General features: G+C 44.3%; 1 protein-coding gene across 1 annotated transcript; it reads right to left on the bottom strand.

Annotated features, from left to right (window-relative positions):
- Positions 1-2,784: 2,784 nt before the first annotated feature.
- On the bottom strand, positions 2,785-19,043 carry tmem168a (transmembrane protein 168a). The gene is made up of 6 exons (XM_083757720.1): positions 18,981-19,043; positions 15,988-17,013; positions 14,600-14,875; positions 10,503-10,645; positions 6,526-6,803; positions 2,785-4,868 (listed from the first exon to the last, which is right to left on the bottom strand). The coding sequence occupies exons 2-6, from the start codon at positions 16,840-16,842 to the stop codon at positions 4,309-4,311; spliced, it is 2,112 nt and encodes a 703-aa protein (XP_083613846.1). The 5' UTR covers positions 16,843-17,013; positions 18,981-19,043; the 3' UTR covers positions 2,785-4,308.
- Positions 19,044-19,706: the final 663 nt, after the last annotated feature.

A 19,706-nucleotide genomic window follows, 5' to 3' on the forward strand; every position in this document is an offset into this window, starting at 1 on the left:
ACCCGGTTGATTATTTCCATGGTTCGGCGGCGGACAGACAGACGGGCCGGCCCGGGAGAAGATTAACATGATACGAGACTGGTCACATTAAAACGTTCACAAAGTTTATTACACATACAGAATCATATATAGCTCTGGATCCTGGTGTCCTAATGACGTGCCACTGAGACATAACAATAACAATCGGCTAGCAGCACGTTGACCTTGCTCTCTGAGCTGTCTCCAGTGGCTAACAAGACAGTCAGTCTGTTACTCTCCAGGCAGTACACAATGCATATCAAGTACATTGCATATTCACGTACAAGTACCTTGTACAAGTACACAGCATGTTGTATACTACAACAGTAAGTAAGTAAGTAAATGTTATTTATAAAGCACCTTTCGAAACAAAGTTAGAAGGTGCTGAACAATTTGCACAGTATAAACAATAGAAGCAAACATATCACAGTTGTGACAATATAGCAGAACAAAAACAAACAAGGCAGAACAGAAACATATAGGCTAATAAAAAATGAATGTAGGCTGTCTGTCATTGTATTTTCTGTGAATGAACTCACAATTTAATCCAGTGATCCTCAGCCATTTTAATTTCAAGAACCCCCACATTAAATGTATATGAATTAGCCTAGGGTGACAGGGTCCTAGGCCATTTCATTATTATAACAGTAGCTACTTATATTTTGTTATTTAAAGCTGTGATTATTTATTTAAGAAGCACTGTTCTGAACCAATGTTCGCCTTGAAATATATATTTTTTAATCATCCTTAACCTTTAAGCTAATAATGATGACCGGGGACTTAAAATCATTGTTTTAATTGATGGCCTTCATGCCCTGGCACTTGGCCTTGTGCCCTCAAAAGGTTGACCACACTAAAGGCCAAGTGGCCTTGCCCCTAAAATGATGAAATTCCAGGCCTGCACATTGCACTGCATTATGGTCAAGCAGACACTAAAACACACTCCCTGCTCACTACACTGCATTATATGGTCAAGCAGACATTAAAACCAAGTGCCAACTTAAACTGTACCTGAGCTCCACAGCAGGTAGACCAGAATCCATGTTGTATCCATATCTGTGTGTAGAACAGTATAGCTGCAGGATGGCCGTTATCCAGACTGTACCCTCTCAGCTGTACCCTCTCAGTATCACGGCTCTTTATTGAGGACAGGATGTGTCACAATACGACTACATGTGTGGTTTCTCTGTTGTTTGGCACAGGCGGGGAAGCACCGATGTTGCTGCTGCTGGTTGAGCACTGCTGACACTGCTGAAAACTGTTTTAGAAGCCTTTTTTTTTTTTTTTTTAATCGTCCTCAGGTCTAAATGCGTTAACGATAATATATTTGAGAAATATAAAACATTATTATGAACCTTTCATAACTCATTATCGACACCAGGTGATGAAACCAAATGTCTTCCTGAATTGTTTTGCACGACGTGTTGTTATTGTTATTATAAATAACAATATTAACATATTGTCATTTAGTTGTTACTTGTGTTATTATAATACCAGATAAAAAGGGTAGGCACAATAAGCTGTAGGGCTTGGATCTTTTCGGTCCAAATATTTTCTGTAAAGTCTGTTAATTATCTATGTATAGGCCTATGCTAACAATGTAAAATACATTAAGTGAATTTCTCTCCTCCACACATGGAGCTTAACATCTTCAAACTATTGGATTCTCTGGACTCTGCTATAACTGTCCGAAAAGTGTTTTTACCTCCAACTGCACGGATTTGTGGATAACTTTGTATGCCAACTCCCTAGAGGCCAAGGAAAAACCTTTGCCTGGATTTCTTCACATCTGATCTTTATAGCGCCACCAGGAGGCCGACATATGTAAAACACATTTTCTAATATTACTCCTTCAGATGTTATGCAAATTTCACACAAATCAGTACACATGCTCTCCATAGTCATGTGATCAAGACGGGTTTGTTTGATTTCTCATAATCCACCTTCAGTGCCTACGATTGGCTTCTAAACTTTTCAGGAGTAGCCCACTTTGTACCTGTTTTGTACAAATCGCCACAACTATTCAACGCAGCATCTGATTGCGGTGAAACTGCATGCATATTCCCACTAGGCTGAGGAAGAAATGCCACTTGACAGTTTTCAAATCAGCCCTCATGGTGACGCTACAACAGCCAAGCCGTGTGTGTCACACACACACACACACACACACGATTATATTACTCCTAAACATTTTGCCAAACATCACACACACTCTACCTCCTGGTGGAGACCTGGGTTAGGGTTAGGGTTGGGGTCAACTGAACAATTTACTGAGGACAGGATGTGTCATAATACGACTGTGTGGTTTCTCTGTTGTTTGGTACAGGCGGGGAGACGGCAGGTGTGAAACTAACAAGAGACGCACAGCGCTCTGAAGAGCTGACCACGAGACTGAGGGGACAGGAAACACCGATGCTTCTGCATTTCTACTGAACCCCCCTAAAGAACCACTTAAGAAAATGTTTAAAGATAATATAGTGAATATACTTACTTACTTAGTAAGTTAAGACTGAGGGGACAGGAAACGTCGATGCTGCTGCATTTCTACTGAACCCCCCTAAAGAACCACTTAAGAAAAAGTTTAAAGGTAATATAGTGAATATAGAAAAATATAAAACATTCTTATACATTCTTATTCATTATCGACACCAAGTGATGCAACCCAAGCCAGCCAGTAAATCAAAGCCAATGAAACTAATGTCGGGTCGGTCTCCCCTCGCCTGCACCAGCTTCCTTGCACTAAACCATGACGAAGTGACTTTACATGAAAATGTCTTTTATTTGTAAATCTGTGCATATAAAATATATAGGCATAGTTCACTTTCAAATAAAATAAACATAAATATATATATATACCGGTAAAATAAATGGAAAAGTTAATGGGAAAATCACAGCTCCCTTACGCATTAGAATATTCTTCTAAAGTGTGAGGGGTATTTCTTTTATAGAGGTTTGTAATGTTTATTTTATTTGAAAGTGAAATATCCATTTCAGGTCATATACTGTAACACAATAATGGAATGGCACATTTAAAAAAAGTACCATCAAGAAGCATTCATTTTACATTTCCCCAAGTTCAGTTTTTAAGGCACTCCCACAATAAGAAACAAAAAAGTTCTATTGGCATACAGAATATAAGAGAAGAAAAGATTAGAAAATGTGTTCCCAAAGGAAATAAATGCAGTAACGTCATTAGTATAGTGCATATTTCAATAAAGTGTTCCAAGAATGTACACAAGCTTTAAATAAAAAGACAAGATAACTTCAGTCTTATGCAGTGTTGCAGAAATCAGTAAAAAGGGACTTTTCCTCAAGAAACAACACGTAAACAGTAACCGCTATGACAACATTAACCAGACAAATTATTCAAAGCAGTGGGTGGTGTAAGGCTTAACAGTTAGGACTGGCCTTTTTGCATGATTCAACTGGCCTAATTTCTTATATTAATTAACACATAGTTTTGGGGGGAAAACAACAGCAACAAGAAGCAAGTAGGCTATATGCTAAATCAGACATTAGGCAAGACCAACTGCCCAAATGGAATCATCCTTTATTTCATAAAAATAAATTATGTTCTGCAATCAACTGATTCGATTGTCAATCTCTTAGTCAAATCGTGCATTTTAGTTGCCTAATAAGTTGACTATTAGTCGACTATACAAATCCTTGGTTGGGGGCAGCCCTAGTACACCACCGCAGAGTTTAGGGTATCCAATCTACTGCGGTGCATCCGGCTCCACCGAGCAGCTATACTGCAAACACAACTGGCAATGTTCAGGGGAGGGAAGCCGGGCGATCTTTGTTGCTGTGCTAGTGACTCGTACAGGCTGAGACAGTGCCTGTCTGCAGACTGACCTCTCGGTTGGGGCTCCTGACTGGCAGGTGAACTGTTGACTAGAGTACAACAGCAGTGGCAAACCTCAAAACATGTCGTGTGGGTTAATTGGCGTTAAGACTTAATTAATTGGGAGAAAAAAAGGGGGTAAAGATAATTGGCTTATCTGAATGTATATATTATAATTTTTAAACTAAGAAGCAACAACAGTAAACCTATCAAAACGAAAAACCCACTGATTGAATTACCATAAATGGATTGTCTGTCTGTTATGGTGACCTCTGATTAAGGTTCCCCTTTTTGGAATACCACTGTTAATTCAGTTGGAAATATTGTGTGTATGTTTTGCACTCGTGTAGTATAGGTAGCATTGTTTGTCCCTTTGGCATCGACTCCTCCGACTCAGGATGTGCGTTCTGAGTCTCACCGCTCCGACCATCAACACCACAACACGTTCACCAATTCACCAGTTTGATTCCCTGCCCGGTGTCAAGGACGGCGGGAGGGAACCAGGCCAGCTTGAGTCTCCTGAAGCACCGCAGAAACACGCTGCACAGCCACAGGAGGTTGAGGCCGCAGCACCAGCTGGACAGGTGCACCATGGGATAGGTGGCCCGCGGGAAGTGAGCCTTCCAGTGCTTGGCGACGTCTTCGCCGGTGGGCAAGTGCAGCGTGTAGTCGCTCCAGCGCTTGGAGCAGCCGTAGGCCGCGGTCACGCCGCCCCGCCCCCGGCTGCCGGCGTCGCCGCCGCCCGGGTTGCAGTTGAACTCCACCCAGTCGGCGGTGAAGTCGCCCAGCCGCGGCAGGCCGTCCCCCGACTCAGCGTCCAGGCCGCCGCCGGCGAGGGGCATCTCGGAACCCTGCACGGCCACGTAGGCGCCCTCCACCCGACGCACGTCCTTCACCCAGGCCAGGGAGTTCTCCGTGTCCAGCACCACGATGAGGCGGGAGCAGTGGCCCGCGTTCTTCTCCTTCCACCACTCCAGCAGCTGGGCCAGGGGGAGAGACTCACCTCCTGGAGGAGCAAGGAGGACCACAGAGGAGGAGAGGAGAAAAACAAGAGATTGTTGAACGTGACCACATATTTCCTGTATAGAAACTCATGAATATTATTGACAAACTTTCACACTAGCCATTGTAGATGTGAAATTGATCATGACTTATTAATTCATCATAATCATACAGTCCAACACAAACAGTATTGGTGAAATACTCATACTCTTCAATCTGCTAGTTCGTTGTTACAGTATATGAAGGCCAACTGAGGAGAGACTACATCCCATAGTCTGGAGGCTGGACTGTATATTGTTGTTGTTAGGCCAACCAACTAATGGGGCAACTTCATCAGTCAAGCCCATCACACACCGTCTGCGACCGCCGCGCGTCAAAACAGCCGCCTCCATTCTTTTCAATGAACCTATCGCACACCGGCGGCGTCCGACGCGCGCTGGCGCCTCGCCTGGCGCGCCGATAGAACCAGTTCTATTTTCCGCGCGGCAACGCGTCGCACCGCGTCGGACGGAGCCGGTGTGTGTTGGGCTTCACTCAGCGACTTAGTGACTCAGTGCAGTGAGTGACTGGCCCCTTGCGGTCCAGCCAAAAGTATAAGAAAAAAATGGGTTGCCTGCTGAGTAGCTCCACTACAGAATGATTGATGCTGTAGGTAGCAAAACTGTGGCGAGTTCAGCAAGTGCACTGAGCAGATGCGCAATAAAACTCAAGGCTGTGTCCACATACTGAATGCCTGGCAATCTGTGATACCGTATGCTAACCCGCATCAGAGGTCTGGAAATAACTAGATTGGGACATTTTGTACCGAGACGTGACTGTGATCAATTGTACAAACAAGGAATACGTATTTTCTTTCACAGGTCTGCTTGTGTAATTTAGTGGCAGGCAGTAATATTGGCACAACATTTACAGCTAAGAGGGAAAATACAACTAGAAAGCTGCAATAAGTGTTCCCCGTTTGCCTGCTGTGTAGAATGAGAATGTGTCCACATTTGCACACAATTAGACTCTGAACCTGACAGAAAGCAGACAATTACCCTCAGTAATGGCGTTGTACAATTTAGGCATTTGTATGGAGAAAGTGATTATATTCATCCTCTCCGAAGCACCACAAGGTAATATCAGGGAATGAGTGAAGAGAAAAGCAAGTGTTTCCTTGTGGGGGACCATATTTTGCCTGCCCCCTACCACAAATAAACTTTGCCAACAGTGGGATTTATTTTTTCTTCTACCTATTTTTTCTCATTTTTGTTCTCCTTTATCTGCAGCAAGCAGATTGGCAGACAGAATGGGGAACGGCAAACTTGGAGAAAGAAGTATGAATGGGTGGTGAATAGGAGGTTTACAAATGCAGAACACACAGTCCTGGGGGGGCTTTGGGGTTGAGGGAGTTTGCACGCAAACACTCCTGTGTTCTGCCGGATGGAGTTTGCCCGCCCCCCCCACACACACACACACTCGTTACACACACTCGAGTATCATTGGAACAAACACTGTTTACCTTTCGTCTGAAGCTTTTACATTCTTTCACAAGATGTCTGTTTTGTGGCATGAGCTGTGATTGCTCTACTTTCGAGGGGACAGACAGCACATGCCGAATACTGACAAACCCCTTGCTTAGAAGCTAAACTAAATCCAGTAAACCAAACTGTATTTCTCACCAGCCAGGGCCCAGGACCCAGTGCCGGGTCGGCTGTGGCCGCTGTAGAACACCAGGTAGGTGTCGTGGCGTGGGCCGTCTGCCGTGCGCAGATCCAGGAAGGCGCGCAGCTTGGCCTGCAGGGCCTCCAGCATCACGCCGCTCGCCGAATAGTCGCAGCCAAAGGTCTGCACCATGTGGTGGCCGAAGAGGCGCTGCACGTTGTTTAGCATGCCCGTGGAGCGCAGGTTCGACTCCTGCACTTGCTCCGGAGGCAGGAGGGCAGGCTGGCCATCGGCACTGCGAGGGAGGGGAGGGGAGGGAAGATGGGCAGGAGGAGAGGGGAGGAAAAAAAGACCAGAAACTTAAGGTTAGGCTCCAAATTTTGGCTGATGGTCAAAACAGGGGATGGAGAGTGGAGGAGAGTTTGAGGGAGGGGAGAAAGTTCACAGGCAGTGAAGCAGACAGTCAAGGAAGCTGCTGCAAGGAATTGTGCAATAGTTCAAAAGGTCAAATGAAGGAATACGAAAGAGGCAGAGGGGAAGTTGGACGGAGGGTTCTTAACCTACATGAATAAGTCTGAGACATGCCAGTTTGACTTCTGAACTTGCTCCCGGGCAGCAGAGAGGATGAAGCCAAGCACAGGTGGAAGAGGATGGCCTGCCCGCTGCATGTACAACGAGTTGAACACGTGAACCAAGACGTGGATATGAGACGGGCAGAGCGAGGGAGAAAAGAGAGTGGAGCACAGAGCAAAGAGCCTGAACGAAAAGGAAAGGATGGGAATTGAGGTGAAGGGAAGGTGAGTGCAGAGATGTAATAATACGCTCTGTGTGTGTGTGTGTGTGTGTGTGTGTGATACAGAGAGCGGGATAGTGTGGCAGAGAGAATGTGAGATGAGTTGACCCCTTTCTGTTCCTCCTAGAATGACGATTGCACATATGAGAGCCTGCCTGACAAAGAGAGGTGCATGTTAACACCCAGATCTAGTGCGCGCACGCGCGCATGCACACACACACACACACACACACACACACACACACACACACACACACACACACACACACACACACACACACACACACACACACACACACACACACACACACACACACACACACACACACACACACACACACAGCTGCATGTGATTACGGGGTTATAAGTCCTACAGGCTTCGCCGCTGGCTGAGGGGGGGGGGGGGAGGGGGGTTTATCATGTGTGAATTCATTTTCTTGTACCCAGCATGTAGACTATCTGGCGGGGCAGACGTTTTGTTGAAAGCCACGTATGTTTGTGATTACGGTTTCATGCGGTAGTAGAATTTGAATCATCTTTATCTCGTAATGCATGCGATAAATGTGTATCAATGTGTTTGGGGACATCGGTGTCCCAGGGGACCTGCAGCACCTCACAGTGACAGCGACTACACTACCCATTTACTGTATTTTTCCATTTATCAAATAATCAAGAAGCACGTTCTATCAGTTATAACTTATACAACCATGACAACTAATGACCATTTCAATAGATTTTTTTTTTGTGCGCCAAAATATCAGATCTACAAGCTCACAATGTGTCGCGTCGCGTAAATATCACTCACATGCTCAGTATTGTGATCGCTTTATTCCATCACGTCTGTGCCATTAGCCATGCTGAGCTGTACGTTGTGCACTGGTCCCACAAACCATGAGACAATTATACCGAGTCAGAGGGATGGAGTGAAATCACTAATTACTTTGCAGTAAGGACATACAAGTAAATCTTGTAACCGAGTCATCTTGTAAACCGAGTGCTGATGTAATGAGTAGCATAAGACGGTAATTGTTGAATAGCAGGAACATAAGTACATAACAACCTCTCTATGTTGGCTCAACTTTTATTCCGTAATTACAAACACATCTTGGTGCTCACAGTAGAATGGAACCAAGTGGTACTAGGGTCAGCTAATTAAGAAGTGCACCTGCTCTGTGCGAATGAAATTAATTCGCTGAACACTGCATCTATGTGACTCAGCATTCTGAAAGGTAATGCTGGTGCAGGGGCCGCACAGTTAATTGCAAAATATATTGAAATGGCAATGCTGGTGAGCACAGCGGTCAAATCACAAGGCGTTACTTGCAATTTTTCTCATCAGAGGAAACGGGGTGTTCAGACAGCCTTATGAAATAAGGTATTCTGCATCTGTCAACAGGGTGTTCAGACAGCCTTATGAAATAAGGTATGTCTGCGTCTGTCAACAAGTCTAGTTACACATCACTGAGAAACTTAACCACCTGAAACCTAGTATCACTGTTCTGCATTTAGTTATGTACTTATTTATTTTAGTAGGGGTGTGTGTGACAACATTTATATCAAATCAATCATCTAAATACTGAATCAAGCCAATTAAATGTATAATATCCCTTTAGGGAGAAGCATAACATCAACCACAGTGTCTTTTTATGTCTTCATATAGGGGTTTGTATAGGGCCATATACTGCAAACTTCACCTGGTGTTGACAACATAGCCATAATGTTATCCGTCTTGCATTCAGACTACGTCTCCTGCCTTATCACCCTCTCTCCCATCACCACTGTCTCCGTTTACGGCTCCATCCTAAACATTCTCTTTCCATCGTCTTCCTTCTCTCTTCGGATTAATTTTTTTACGACAAGTCTCTCTCTCTGCATCTCGGTTTTCCCCAGTCTTATGTCCTCTTCTCAACCGTGTTACCTCTCCTGGTCCTACCCTCCCCAACCCCACTCCACCCTGAGGTCTCTTTGTCATTGTGAAAACATGATGTGCAGCCATGAAGCTGCTCCCCGCTGTCCCAGCGGTGTGAGCAGCAGGGCCTGGCATACAGAGTATCCCACAGGCTCTGGCAGGACACGGAGCTGCCTCCCAAATCACCTGGAGAGGAGCCAGCCTGCCAGGGCTAGCTACTAAGCTAACAAGTTAACCCCCCACCCCACAATAGCCATAAACGTGTTCAAAGACCTAAGACCTAATGACTCCGTCACTCGTGGTTAACTAAAATGCCCTTGTTTGTGCTGAAAGGGAGTATTTATTTGTACTATTTTCTGGTCCCCGACTCCCTGGGGTTGCGGAAATTGCTTCTGCGGCTCCATCCATAGCTGATGGCTACTCACAGATGGCTATGGGGTGCCGTTAGGGAACTGGTTCTCTTAAGGGTCTGTAAATTGGGGCCAGTGGTCTACTCTAAAGGCAAAATGAAAATGATCCTTCCTCTTCGATGTTGAAGACAGCTGCTAAGCTTACAGGTTCACATGTTTCAAAGACCTAATGTCTTTTGCATTCAGGACACTGCAGTGCTGACCACTGCCAGGGTTGAATACCAGATTACTGACATGCCCCTATAATGGCAAAACAATCACATCTGGTTAGCTTCCTCTATTTAAGTAAGAGGGCAATTGAGGGTCTGGATGCAAGAAGAAAAAAAAGAACTAAAATGCTTGAATACATAACTTCATAACGAGACAGTGTTGACATTCTTTACATCGAACTTGGCTATTCTGAAAGCATTCAGCCAACAGAGAGTGCTCGCTTGGGGAGAGGCTGGTAGGGGAAAATATAATGGCTAACGGCTCTGACTTGATGACTTAGTATGCCGAGGAGGGAGCTGTTGAACGCTCCCTTAAGAGACTGAGCATTAGCAGAAATGTTTACAGTTATTGGTCTATTTATTCAGTTGATTTTATGCAAACTGGCGATTACTGGAATGACTGAATGCATGTGCCGGTGCCTGTAATGTCCAAACAGGTTCCCAAAGTTAGCCCAATTCAGTGTTTTAACCGATTCCATGCCACCATTGACTCCGGCACCAGTGGCAACAGAATGCACAAAAGTGAGTGGCGCGCTACGAGCTTGTAGGTCTGCTATTTTTGAAAAATCGAAGAACGACTGACATAGAAACATAGCTTTTTCAGAAAACTGTCAGGATGTAGAAGACATTTTTAGAATCTGATCACAGGTCAGAATCTGTTAATACTCTGTACCTGCAGTAAGCGGTGGGGACCACCAGGGCGTAGCCGACACAGGTTCCTCCCAGGCAGCTGCCCAGCTCGTGGAACAGGCCGTGGATCAGTGACTCCAGAGGCAGCACCACCAGCAGAGCGCTCAGGAAGAGGCCGCTGTACGGCTGCAGTCAAAAAACAACACAGGCAGACACGCTTATAAATAAAATAATGTCCGTCATCACCGTCTCGATTTTAATTTCAGAATTTCAACCCGTTTCAGTCTTTGGCAACACTGGCCCCTTTCGCGAGACATGGCCAAAGAATTTCCGGGGGACTGCCCAGCCAAAAAGGTTGTGAACCCCCTGCTCTAGGCCCGAGGACATACAAGACTGCAATAGGAAAATTCGTTTAGACAGCACTGCACGTCAGACGACAGAACACAATGACAACGGACAATAACAGACATCAGCACACACTACACACCCAGACCTGTTCAGCGAGGACCATTATTAAGGCGGCTATTATCTCAGCGGGTATCTCTGGGTATTTTGCAAAGTGATCCCTGCTGCACCTCAGAGTTCTATATCCATGCCCAGAGGGTAGCCGCGTAAGGTACTCCTGTTCTATTGAAGGTTGCAATGCATGCAATAGAAAAAATGTATTCATGTTACTGTCCACCACTGAAGAGAGCAAAGCACCAGGCTGATAGGTAGGTAGATGACAAGCCCTTGAGATGCTGTAATGGTTTTGCAGCAACACTCTGATGTCCTGGTATGAAAAAGGCCAATGTGTGGTTTTTTTCTAGTGGAGTTGCATTCCCTGCTGTAGAATATAGTGATTTGTCTAGAGTACATCAGGGAAAGAAAGATGAAAGACTAGTCTTTATAGTGTTTGGTACCGCCGAGAGATGGAAGAGATGCAATGCTGGCTTGGAACATATTAATGAATGTCAGTTTTAGCTTGAGGAACACTTAGTAATGTGGCTATACAGACACTAGTGGATTTGGCTATACAGACACTAGTGGATTTGGCTATACAGACACTAGTGGATTTGGCTATACAGACACTAGTGGATTTGGCTATACTGCAGTGTCGCAGTTTCGGAGGAGATTGACTAACAACTCAGTCCACACTGCCACTGTCTAGCATCTTACTCCGGGGTTTATAACAGTGGTTCATGATGTGCTACGGGCTGGTCGTGGCATTGCACAATGTATGGTTATTGCCCTGGCTTTAAATATGGAGTGCCACAATTTTTGTATTTTTCCAGTTTTTCATGTGTCTATGAGGTGACAGTACTTCATTAGACACCCTGGAGTTGTTTTTATGTGCAATGGTGTATTAACTTTGTATTTAGGGTTTCTTCTTGGAGGCTGAACCCTTGACAGTCAAACGGGCCAATGAAGTAAACAGTAATATAGTGACACCACACTATCAGCCCCTCCCCTAACCCCTCCCCCTTTATCATACAACTACAGCTGTGGGTGCGGCTTCAGTTCAGGTGGATCACCACCCATCACCACCCACCAGGCAGACCAGGCATACTTAATGAACTGGTGGGCGTGTCCACATAAAAGCATGATTTTAACAAATACTGTACACTTTTTGGAAAAAGTTCTTCCCCCTTATATTGTAATAATACCTGATGATCATGTTTTAGGGTGGAAAAAAATGGTGGCACTCCATCTTTAACTCATCTACCGCCGTTATCACCTTTTGACGCCTCCTGGTCCAAATGCCTTCTGCGCTTAGTTTGCCTTTTAATATAAATTGATTACGGTTCACAACTGTGTTTTGTAAGTGCTCGTAACACTCCGGTTGCGGTGCGATGAAAAAGAAAAACAGATATGAAAATTTCGCTGGCTATTGGCTATTTTTAGAATCGTAATATCTCAGATTTTTCTTTTTGGCTCAAAACAAGCTTGATTTGAGCCTCTTTTCTCTAAACGATATGATCCCCGGCGGTTACAAAATTATGTTTTGGGTGATTTAACTAAGAATCGCGGCACCCGTTAATAGGGAAAAGGCACTGCCCCCCACTGGTTTCTAAGGGTTGAAACCACCACGGCGCATCCTGCTTGGATAAGGCTCTATACCAGTTGTTTTCAACCCTTTTCATATCAAGGCTCATTATTTATTCGGCATTTGAGCCACGGACCACCATTTGATGAGATTTGATTTGATTTAGCACAGTATAAAAACAATACAATAAAACATATATACAAGCTTATACGAGACCTCTACCTATGTGAGATAGAATAGAACATTTCACACATTTCAACAAGAAGTATCAAATTTCCAAAATTAATGATTCCAGTATATTAAAACAAAATATTTAAAATAAAAAGACCTATAACATGCAAACACCATACAAAAAAATATAATAAATTGATCTGGTTGATCAAAGATTCAAAGATTTAGCCTCTCAGACTCAAAACTTAATATTGCGTTATTGGTGGATACATTGTTTTTGTCCACAATCCAATCCCATGCTATATTGATGTGGTACCATTAGGAGAGATAACAGGCAAACGTTGTTCAAAATAATAATTCTTCTAATTCGTGAGAGCGTAAAATTAAACCAAATGGACCCGTAAAGGTCCATTTGGTTTCATGACCCATAAGTCTCCATTTGGTTTCATTTTACGCTCTCAAGAGTTAAAGATCTATAAGCGTCCGTTTGGTTAGCAACTCTGCATCATTATAGCTGGGGAACAACTGGAAGTTGAACCCCCTCAAGGACCACTGGTGGTCCCCGGACCAGAGTAGGACAGAGGCACAGCGTACTCCTGGTGGGGGAGGGGAGGGGGTCCTCACTGGCAGGTGAGTCGGCGGTGGAAACTAGCAGTTGGGAGGAATTAATTGGCATAACGACTAAATTGGGAGAAAAAGGAACAGAAATAATTGGCTACTCTTTTATTGTATTGTGCAACAGCATGACCCGCGTATCATACTAAATGTGTTGCTTCGCTGATTAAAAATGAGAGAATGTAATTACCATTCCTGCAGCAGTTATCATACTGGATTAATTATAAAGTGTTTGGAAAAAGGAGAGGGCTGTGCACTACAAATGGCATTTTATCATTTTCATAGAGACAGGCAGATGGCTACAAGTCCATGTTTATGTCTAAACCGTCCGCTACAACATTGGCAAGGACAAACTAAACCTTTTATATTTATAGTACGACCAGTAGAAGCTGCAGCAGTAGTGTAATGTAACCTCTGTGTCCAGAGTCACATGTGTTTCTATGTAATTATTATGATGTACTTTCTATTAATCTGCTGATCCATGTTTTATTAGAAGCCATCGAGTTGTATTTCATGTTCATGATATGGCCGTGGTGCATATTATTGCTGTGAGTCTCGCAGTGATTGAGACACCCCACCAAAGACTCAACTATCAGACGGGAGAGTGTGGCTCTGCCAGTCCAGCAGTGTGAGCAGAGAGAGACAACTGGGGCTGGATGATTATTTCTTGCTTAATTTGTTTCTATTGAATCTTATTGGATGTACCGATACCGTACATTTTCTACATTTCCAGGATTAAAGCTTTCGGTTTGTGTTCTGTCTTTGTGTAAAAGTTAAAGGGTGGTAGGACGAGCCTTACCATACTCACTGCATTGACTTAGCTTTCTTTTGGACATTTTGAGTTTAGTTCATGGACAGTGCCCGGACACTAATTGATTTAGTGTAAACCTTTTGAGGCTGTTTAGTTTTATTTGGTTTTGTTTAAGTGAATATTTCGTTATTTGAAGCTTTATTTGCTTTGCTGTTCAATACATTTCAGCTAAACTTATTTACCCATTATTTTAGTGATTTATTCTGAACTCACCCAGCAGCACCTCTCAAATTTTTGCTATAATTGGTACTTGAATTATTAAACCGTATTAAATTATGTTGAACCGTTATATTAATGGTATTTGGAAATTGGAGTAGCAGCAGCAATAGTAGTAATAGTATTTCTAGTAAGAGAAACAGAGTAGTAGCAATACTATTTGTAGTAGCAGCAGCAGTAATAATAGTATTTGTAGAAGCAGCAACAATATAAGTAATAACAGTCGCGCACCAGTACATGGCAGTAGCATAAATAACAGCACGAGTATCAGTATGATCATTGCTAGTATAACAGTTCCCACCTGCCAGGACACAGCTCCCAGTATGGTGGTGGACAGCAGGCTGAAGAGAACGAGGCGCTCGGAGATGAGGCAGAAGTGCCGGATGCCCCGGGAGGCCATGACGCGGTCCAGGCTGCGCTTGCCGGAGCGCTGGGACCGCCAGGCGCTCTGGCACTCGCTCAGCTTGGTGTGGAAGCCCCACAGCGTGACGAGCAGCACCACGTGGCACACGGACCAGAACAGGCCGAACACACAGAAGCCCGGTATCACCAGGTACCACAGCTCCAGGTGACCCAGCTGTGGAAGGGGCAAGGCAGAGAACAGTTCATGTTATCAGGATGCCTCATAGTACTATTAGTACCATAGACCATATGTACATGGGCAACATGCAGCACCCACCGTCACTTAATGCGGCCCGCAGGTTAATACTGAGATATTATTGATTTAAGCTGTTACAATTCCAAACATGCAAACATGACCCGCTTTAATTACTTCAGTCTATACTGTATATGTAGCTTAATGAGTAGTATTAAAATGATATTGTCTTTTGTTATGTCCAATGTATTTAGTTCATAAAGTTAACATAACTATAACTAAATGCATTTTAAATTAAATACAAAAGGTTACACCCGTGTGAACTGAGTGGTGCAACTCCTCTCTCTCTCTCTCACACAACAGCGCCCCTACTGGTACTAATAGTGTACTAATGGTGCTCACAGTCACATAGGTGCATGGGTGGGTGAACAAACACATAGGCGGGTGAACACGGACATTGCTGTTCCTTGGAGTGGTGGCACCACTCAAAATATAGCAAAAAATGATTCAAAATAGCTAATCTACAAGCTCAAAACACATCACACTGATGCGTCTGGACTAGTGAGTGTGGAAATATAGTGGCCCTTTCCATCATCTAAGTTGCCCAACCCTCATGCCTCACAGCTAAGAAAGTAAAATAAATTATGTATCCTTCTACTTCGTTGAACAGCAGCAGTATCCGTCTTAGATTCTACACTACAGTCAATAAATGAATGATTTCAGGTCATTTTAATTCTAGTAGCTGTGCATAATGTAAATGATCATAACATTGAGTTGGCGGGGCCATATCATTTAATGATAATCATGCAGCCATGACAAGGTCATTAGCCAAAATCGGTCTTTCTGGGCAGTGCATCACATTTGGAGAAATTATTACATTTGCTTAGGCTCTCATTCTACCGGGTGTCACACATGATGAGTATACAGATTACCACACTGCTGTTCCCTACTTTAACCGTGGCATCCGTGTTTTGGGCATTATATTGTCAGAAATTGTCAAAACTTCTAGCAAAAATAACAGAACAACAAGCTCACAACGTGTCACACAATGCGACGTGTTGGGAGCTTGTAGATCAGCATTCCTGAGTCAGTACCTTTAAGGCAGCCAGAACGAAAAAGGCCAGCTCGGCTAGGCTGAGAGGCAGCAGCGACAGCCTCCTCCACACCCTGCCCAGGGACAGCAGTGGCAGCCAGCGCTCACTGGGACCCAGCCCGCTGAAGTACACGTCCAGCAGGGGCTCGCACAGCAGCCTGCCCAGGTAGCAGCCCAGCGCGTAGGGGTTGGCCTTGATGCCCAGCGCCTGGAAGAACGCCAGGGCGGTGACCAGGGTGAAGCAAATCAGGTTGGGCAGCGCCAGGAGAGACTTCATCCTCAGATCCACGATGAGCGTGCCCAGGGCCACCACCAGGCCGACGATGGCCGCTGACTCGTGGAGGGGCATGATGGTGCTGGCGATGCCCATGCCCAGCAGTTCCAGGAACTCCGTCGACGTGAGCAGCGTGGGCTTGTAGCGGACGGAGCTGCATATCCGCTCGGTGAGCGCCCATATGGCTTTCATGGCCGCGCTGGCCACGAGCAGGTAGTTGGTGACCTGCAGCTTGACGTTCTGGAACAGGGCTGGGCTGTTGAGGAAGCAGAGGAGGCCCAGCAGGAAGCCCAGCCACAGGTGGAACAGGCTCAGGCTGGCTTTCTCCATGGCAAAGTAGTAGTGGAGGATGCTGGCAATGGCCAGGACGAACAGCCCCAGGATGAAGATGACCAGGATCATGGGCTCGTCCGTCACCTCCCAGCACGCGTACATGCCCACGCACACGGCCACCAGCAGGGTGACGCTGGAGATGTAGCCGAGGAAGCGCACCGACGTGAACACGTCGTCGACCTCCTCCTTGGGCCTGGCCGCCGCCGCCGGCGTCAACTCCTCTTCCTCTTCCTCTTCCTCGCGAGCCATGGCCAACTATGGGACAGGGAGAAGGCTACAGCGGTCCTCTGTGACGATTCACTACAGCAACCTTCTCCGGTGGCTGCAAGAGGGATGCTAGACGACGGGAGCTTTTGTTGTGCCAATTGGTACGAGTTGTACCGAGGAACATTCCTCCAGCTGGCTGTGTAAAGTCAACCCCTGTGAGATCATAAAAATAAAATATATATATATTACTCAAAATGTAATACAGTCAAAAGTTTGTTTAAAGCGTCAATCCGTAAATGTATACTACCTGGGTTTGGACACAAGGTCTCCTGCATGAGAAAATATATTTCTAACACTCATCAGTCACTCCCCGCTGGAGATGCTGATGAGTGCCATGTGTCAACTAGTCTGTGTCTTACCCAGGTCTATATGTCTTAAGGGGACCACCTCCAACGAACTGCCGTTGTACTAATTAGTGTTTTAAAGACTCCACCATACAGATGTGCTAGTGTTTTCCACATGCTCTACCAAAATGTTTAGTTAAAATTAAATTAAAAAAAAATGCACTTATTGATGAAAAGGACAAAAAGAAAGACAATACAAAAAAAGAAAAAGGAAAAAACAAAAACAAGGCTGCATTTTTCATATTACAGGATACATTCATCGAAATACTTTTTTCGCTAGGCTGAAAGAAGTGAACCCACTTTCCCCACTTTTTATAGAACTTGTCTTCTTGTAGTCTAAGTATGAATGTTAGTTTTTCCATTACATACAGTTCCTCAGTAATGTCCATCCAATGTTCTTTCGTTGGTGGGTAGTTAAAATAAAGTTGTAATCGTTCAAATGAGTCATGGATTGCATCTCTAATCCATCTTCAGGGAACTTGAACATCACAAGGTCAGCACTGTGAGCTGTCTTATTGAACAGGGTGGCATTAGTGGAAAACTAAATAGCATTTGCTGGTATTAAACTTCACCCAAAGCCAGCCCTGCTGTAAAGTGAGGCAATATCAAATCCGCCCATGATGGATACATTTTGATTAACCATATCAGAATGTCAGTATCTCGACACAACTCAGCTGTGTGTGTACACATTTAGATTTTATTTTTTCATCCCATGATTTTGTAAACTCCACACAGAAAGGCCCTTTCGCCAACCCCACTTCAGGTATGGGCACTGATGACGGAGGAGAGAACACGCCCCCAGCTCCCACAGCGTCCCCAGCGGGAATCGAACCCAGGACCTTCTAGCTGTGAGGAGACAGCACTACCGACTGTGCCACCGCGTCCCTATGACATTTAGATTTTTAGGATATTGTTTTGCACTGATGGCAACAAATGAACAAATAGAACCTTATCCATCTGTCTGTAACTCTAAGTGTCCAAATGGAACCAAATGGACCCTGTAAAAAAAGTCAAAGCCCTTTTTTCCATACTGTACATGTGTTTTACTTTAACTGTACTTTATACATATGATTTCCTTATTTTCATAGAAGTGTATATTTGTATGTCTTTATACGTTCTGATTAATTGAAAATGGAGGACCCTGATGTAAACAAGTCTGATTTCATCCTCGTAGCAGTTTTTGTATTGACCTGTACATTCGTTTGAACTGTACCCATACTACTATAACTGAATAATATAATCAACCAACCCCACCCATCTAGCCATAAGGGTCCATTTGGTTCCATTTGGACACGTCCGTAAAATTAACACAATGGTTTTGACTGTGGTATTATATTTACAGGTCTGGTTTCAGAAGACATAGGACATTTTCTTTTTGTCCACAACAGTATATTGAGAAGATCAATACTGACCGCCTGCCGTGAGGTCAGGCCAGGAACAAAAACGTTTTAGGTTGAGAAATCGGCAACGTCTCCCTTTAAATACAATACAAATTGTGGGTGCACTGCTGAAGGAAACGTGTAAATAAATAATAACGCTAAGAGACTTTGAAATGTCACCACCATGCAGTCCAGCTCCACTGTGGCTCATACTGTCAAGTGACGATGTGGCACTGATGCTAACACAGGATAGCGTTACTGCTGTCATGATGTTTCATTAACAGGACTGTTAGAGGCTTCAAAACACGCATACGAGAATATATCCGATTGTTGTCAGAGCGTCAAAAAAACGTTTCGTCATGATTCATGAATAGCATAGATTCTGAGAGTTACTTACATTTTGTTTAGTGTTGACATAACTTTCTACTCGAAGTTCCTGACTCGCCTTACTTACTTCCGGACTCCTAACTACGGGAAGTCAACAGTGTCAATATTGTGAAATAAAATTCGCGTTTCGTCCTCCGCCGCTCTGCTCCTTTGTCTCTCGAGACAGCCTGCCCTGTTGGGCAATTTTGTTGACGATGGGTTCTCAGATTGCCTTGTAGCCTAAGCCTACACAGATCTATAATTCTAGATCAATATAAATACATAGCAGACGTTAATATCTGTCCCAAATAAGATTGTCAGATTTTACAGGGGCCAGTTTCGAATTGCAGCCATCCGTAGGTGCCCTTTGAGAGCGGTTTTGAAGGAGTCAAGGGATTCACATGTCCCTCCCCGTTGAGGATCCCATTGCTCAACATACTGTGTTTGATTGAACTGTCAGAACTTAGATTGATAGCCTTCTATCTTAGACTATAGCCTTTCGCTTTTCCTTGATTTTCACCTTTTTTCAAATCCTCAACAATGATGAAGAATCACGCACTATAGCGTGCCGCGGCGCTCAATGACCTTGACCAATATCAATGACCTTGAGCATGCAGTATAAATGACCTTCAGACTAGTAAATGACCTTGACCAGTATAAATTTCGCTTTTCCGTGTTTTTCAAGTTTTTTTTCAAGTCCTCCGAAATCAGGAAAAACAACATACTATAGCATGCCCTCCTAGACCATGGCTTTTTG

Source organism: Protomyctophum parallelum (genome assembly GCF_964188405.1).
Source record: "Protomyctophum parallelum genome assembly, chromosome: 22".
NCBI classification, from domain to species: domain Eukaryota; kingdom Metazoa; phylum Chordata; class Actinopteri; order Myctophiformes; family Myctophidae; genus Protomyctophum; species Protomyctophum parallelum.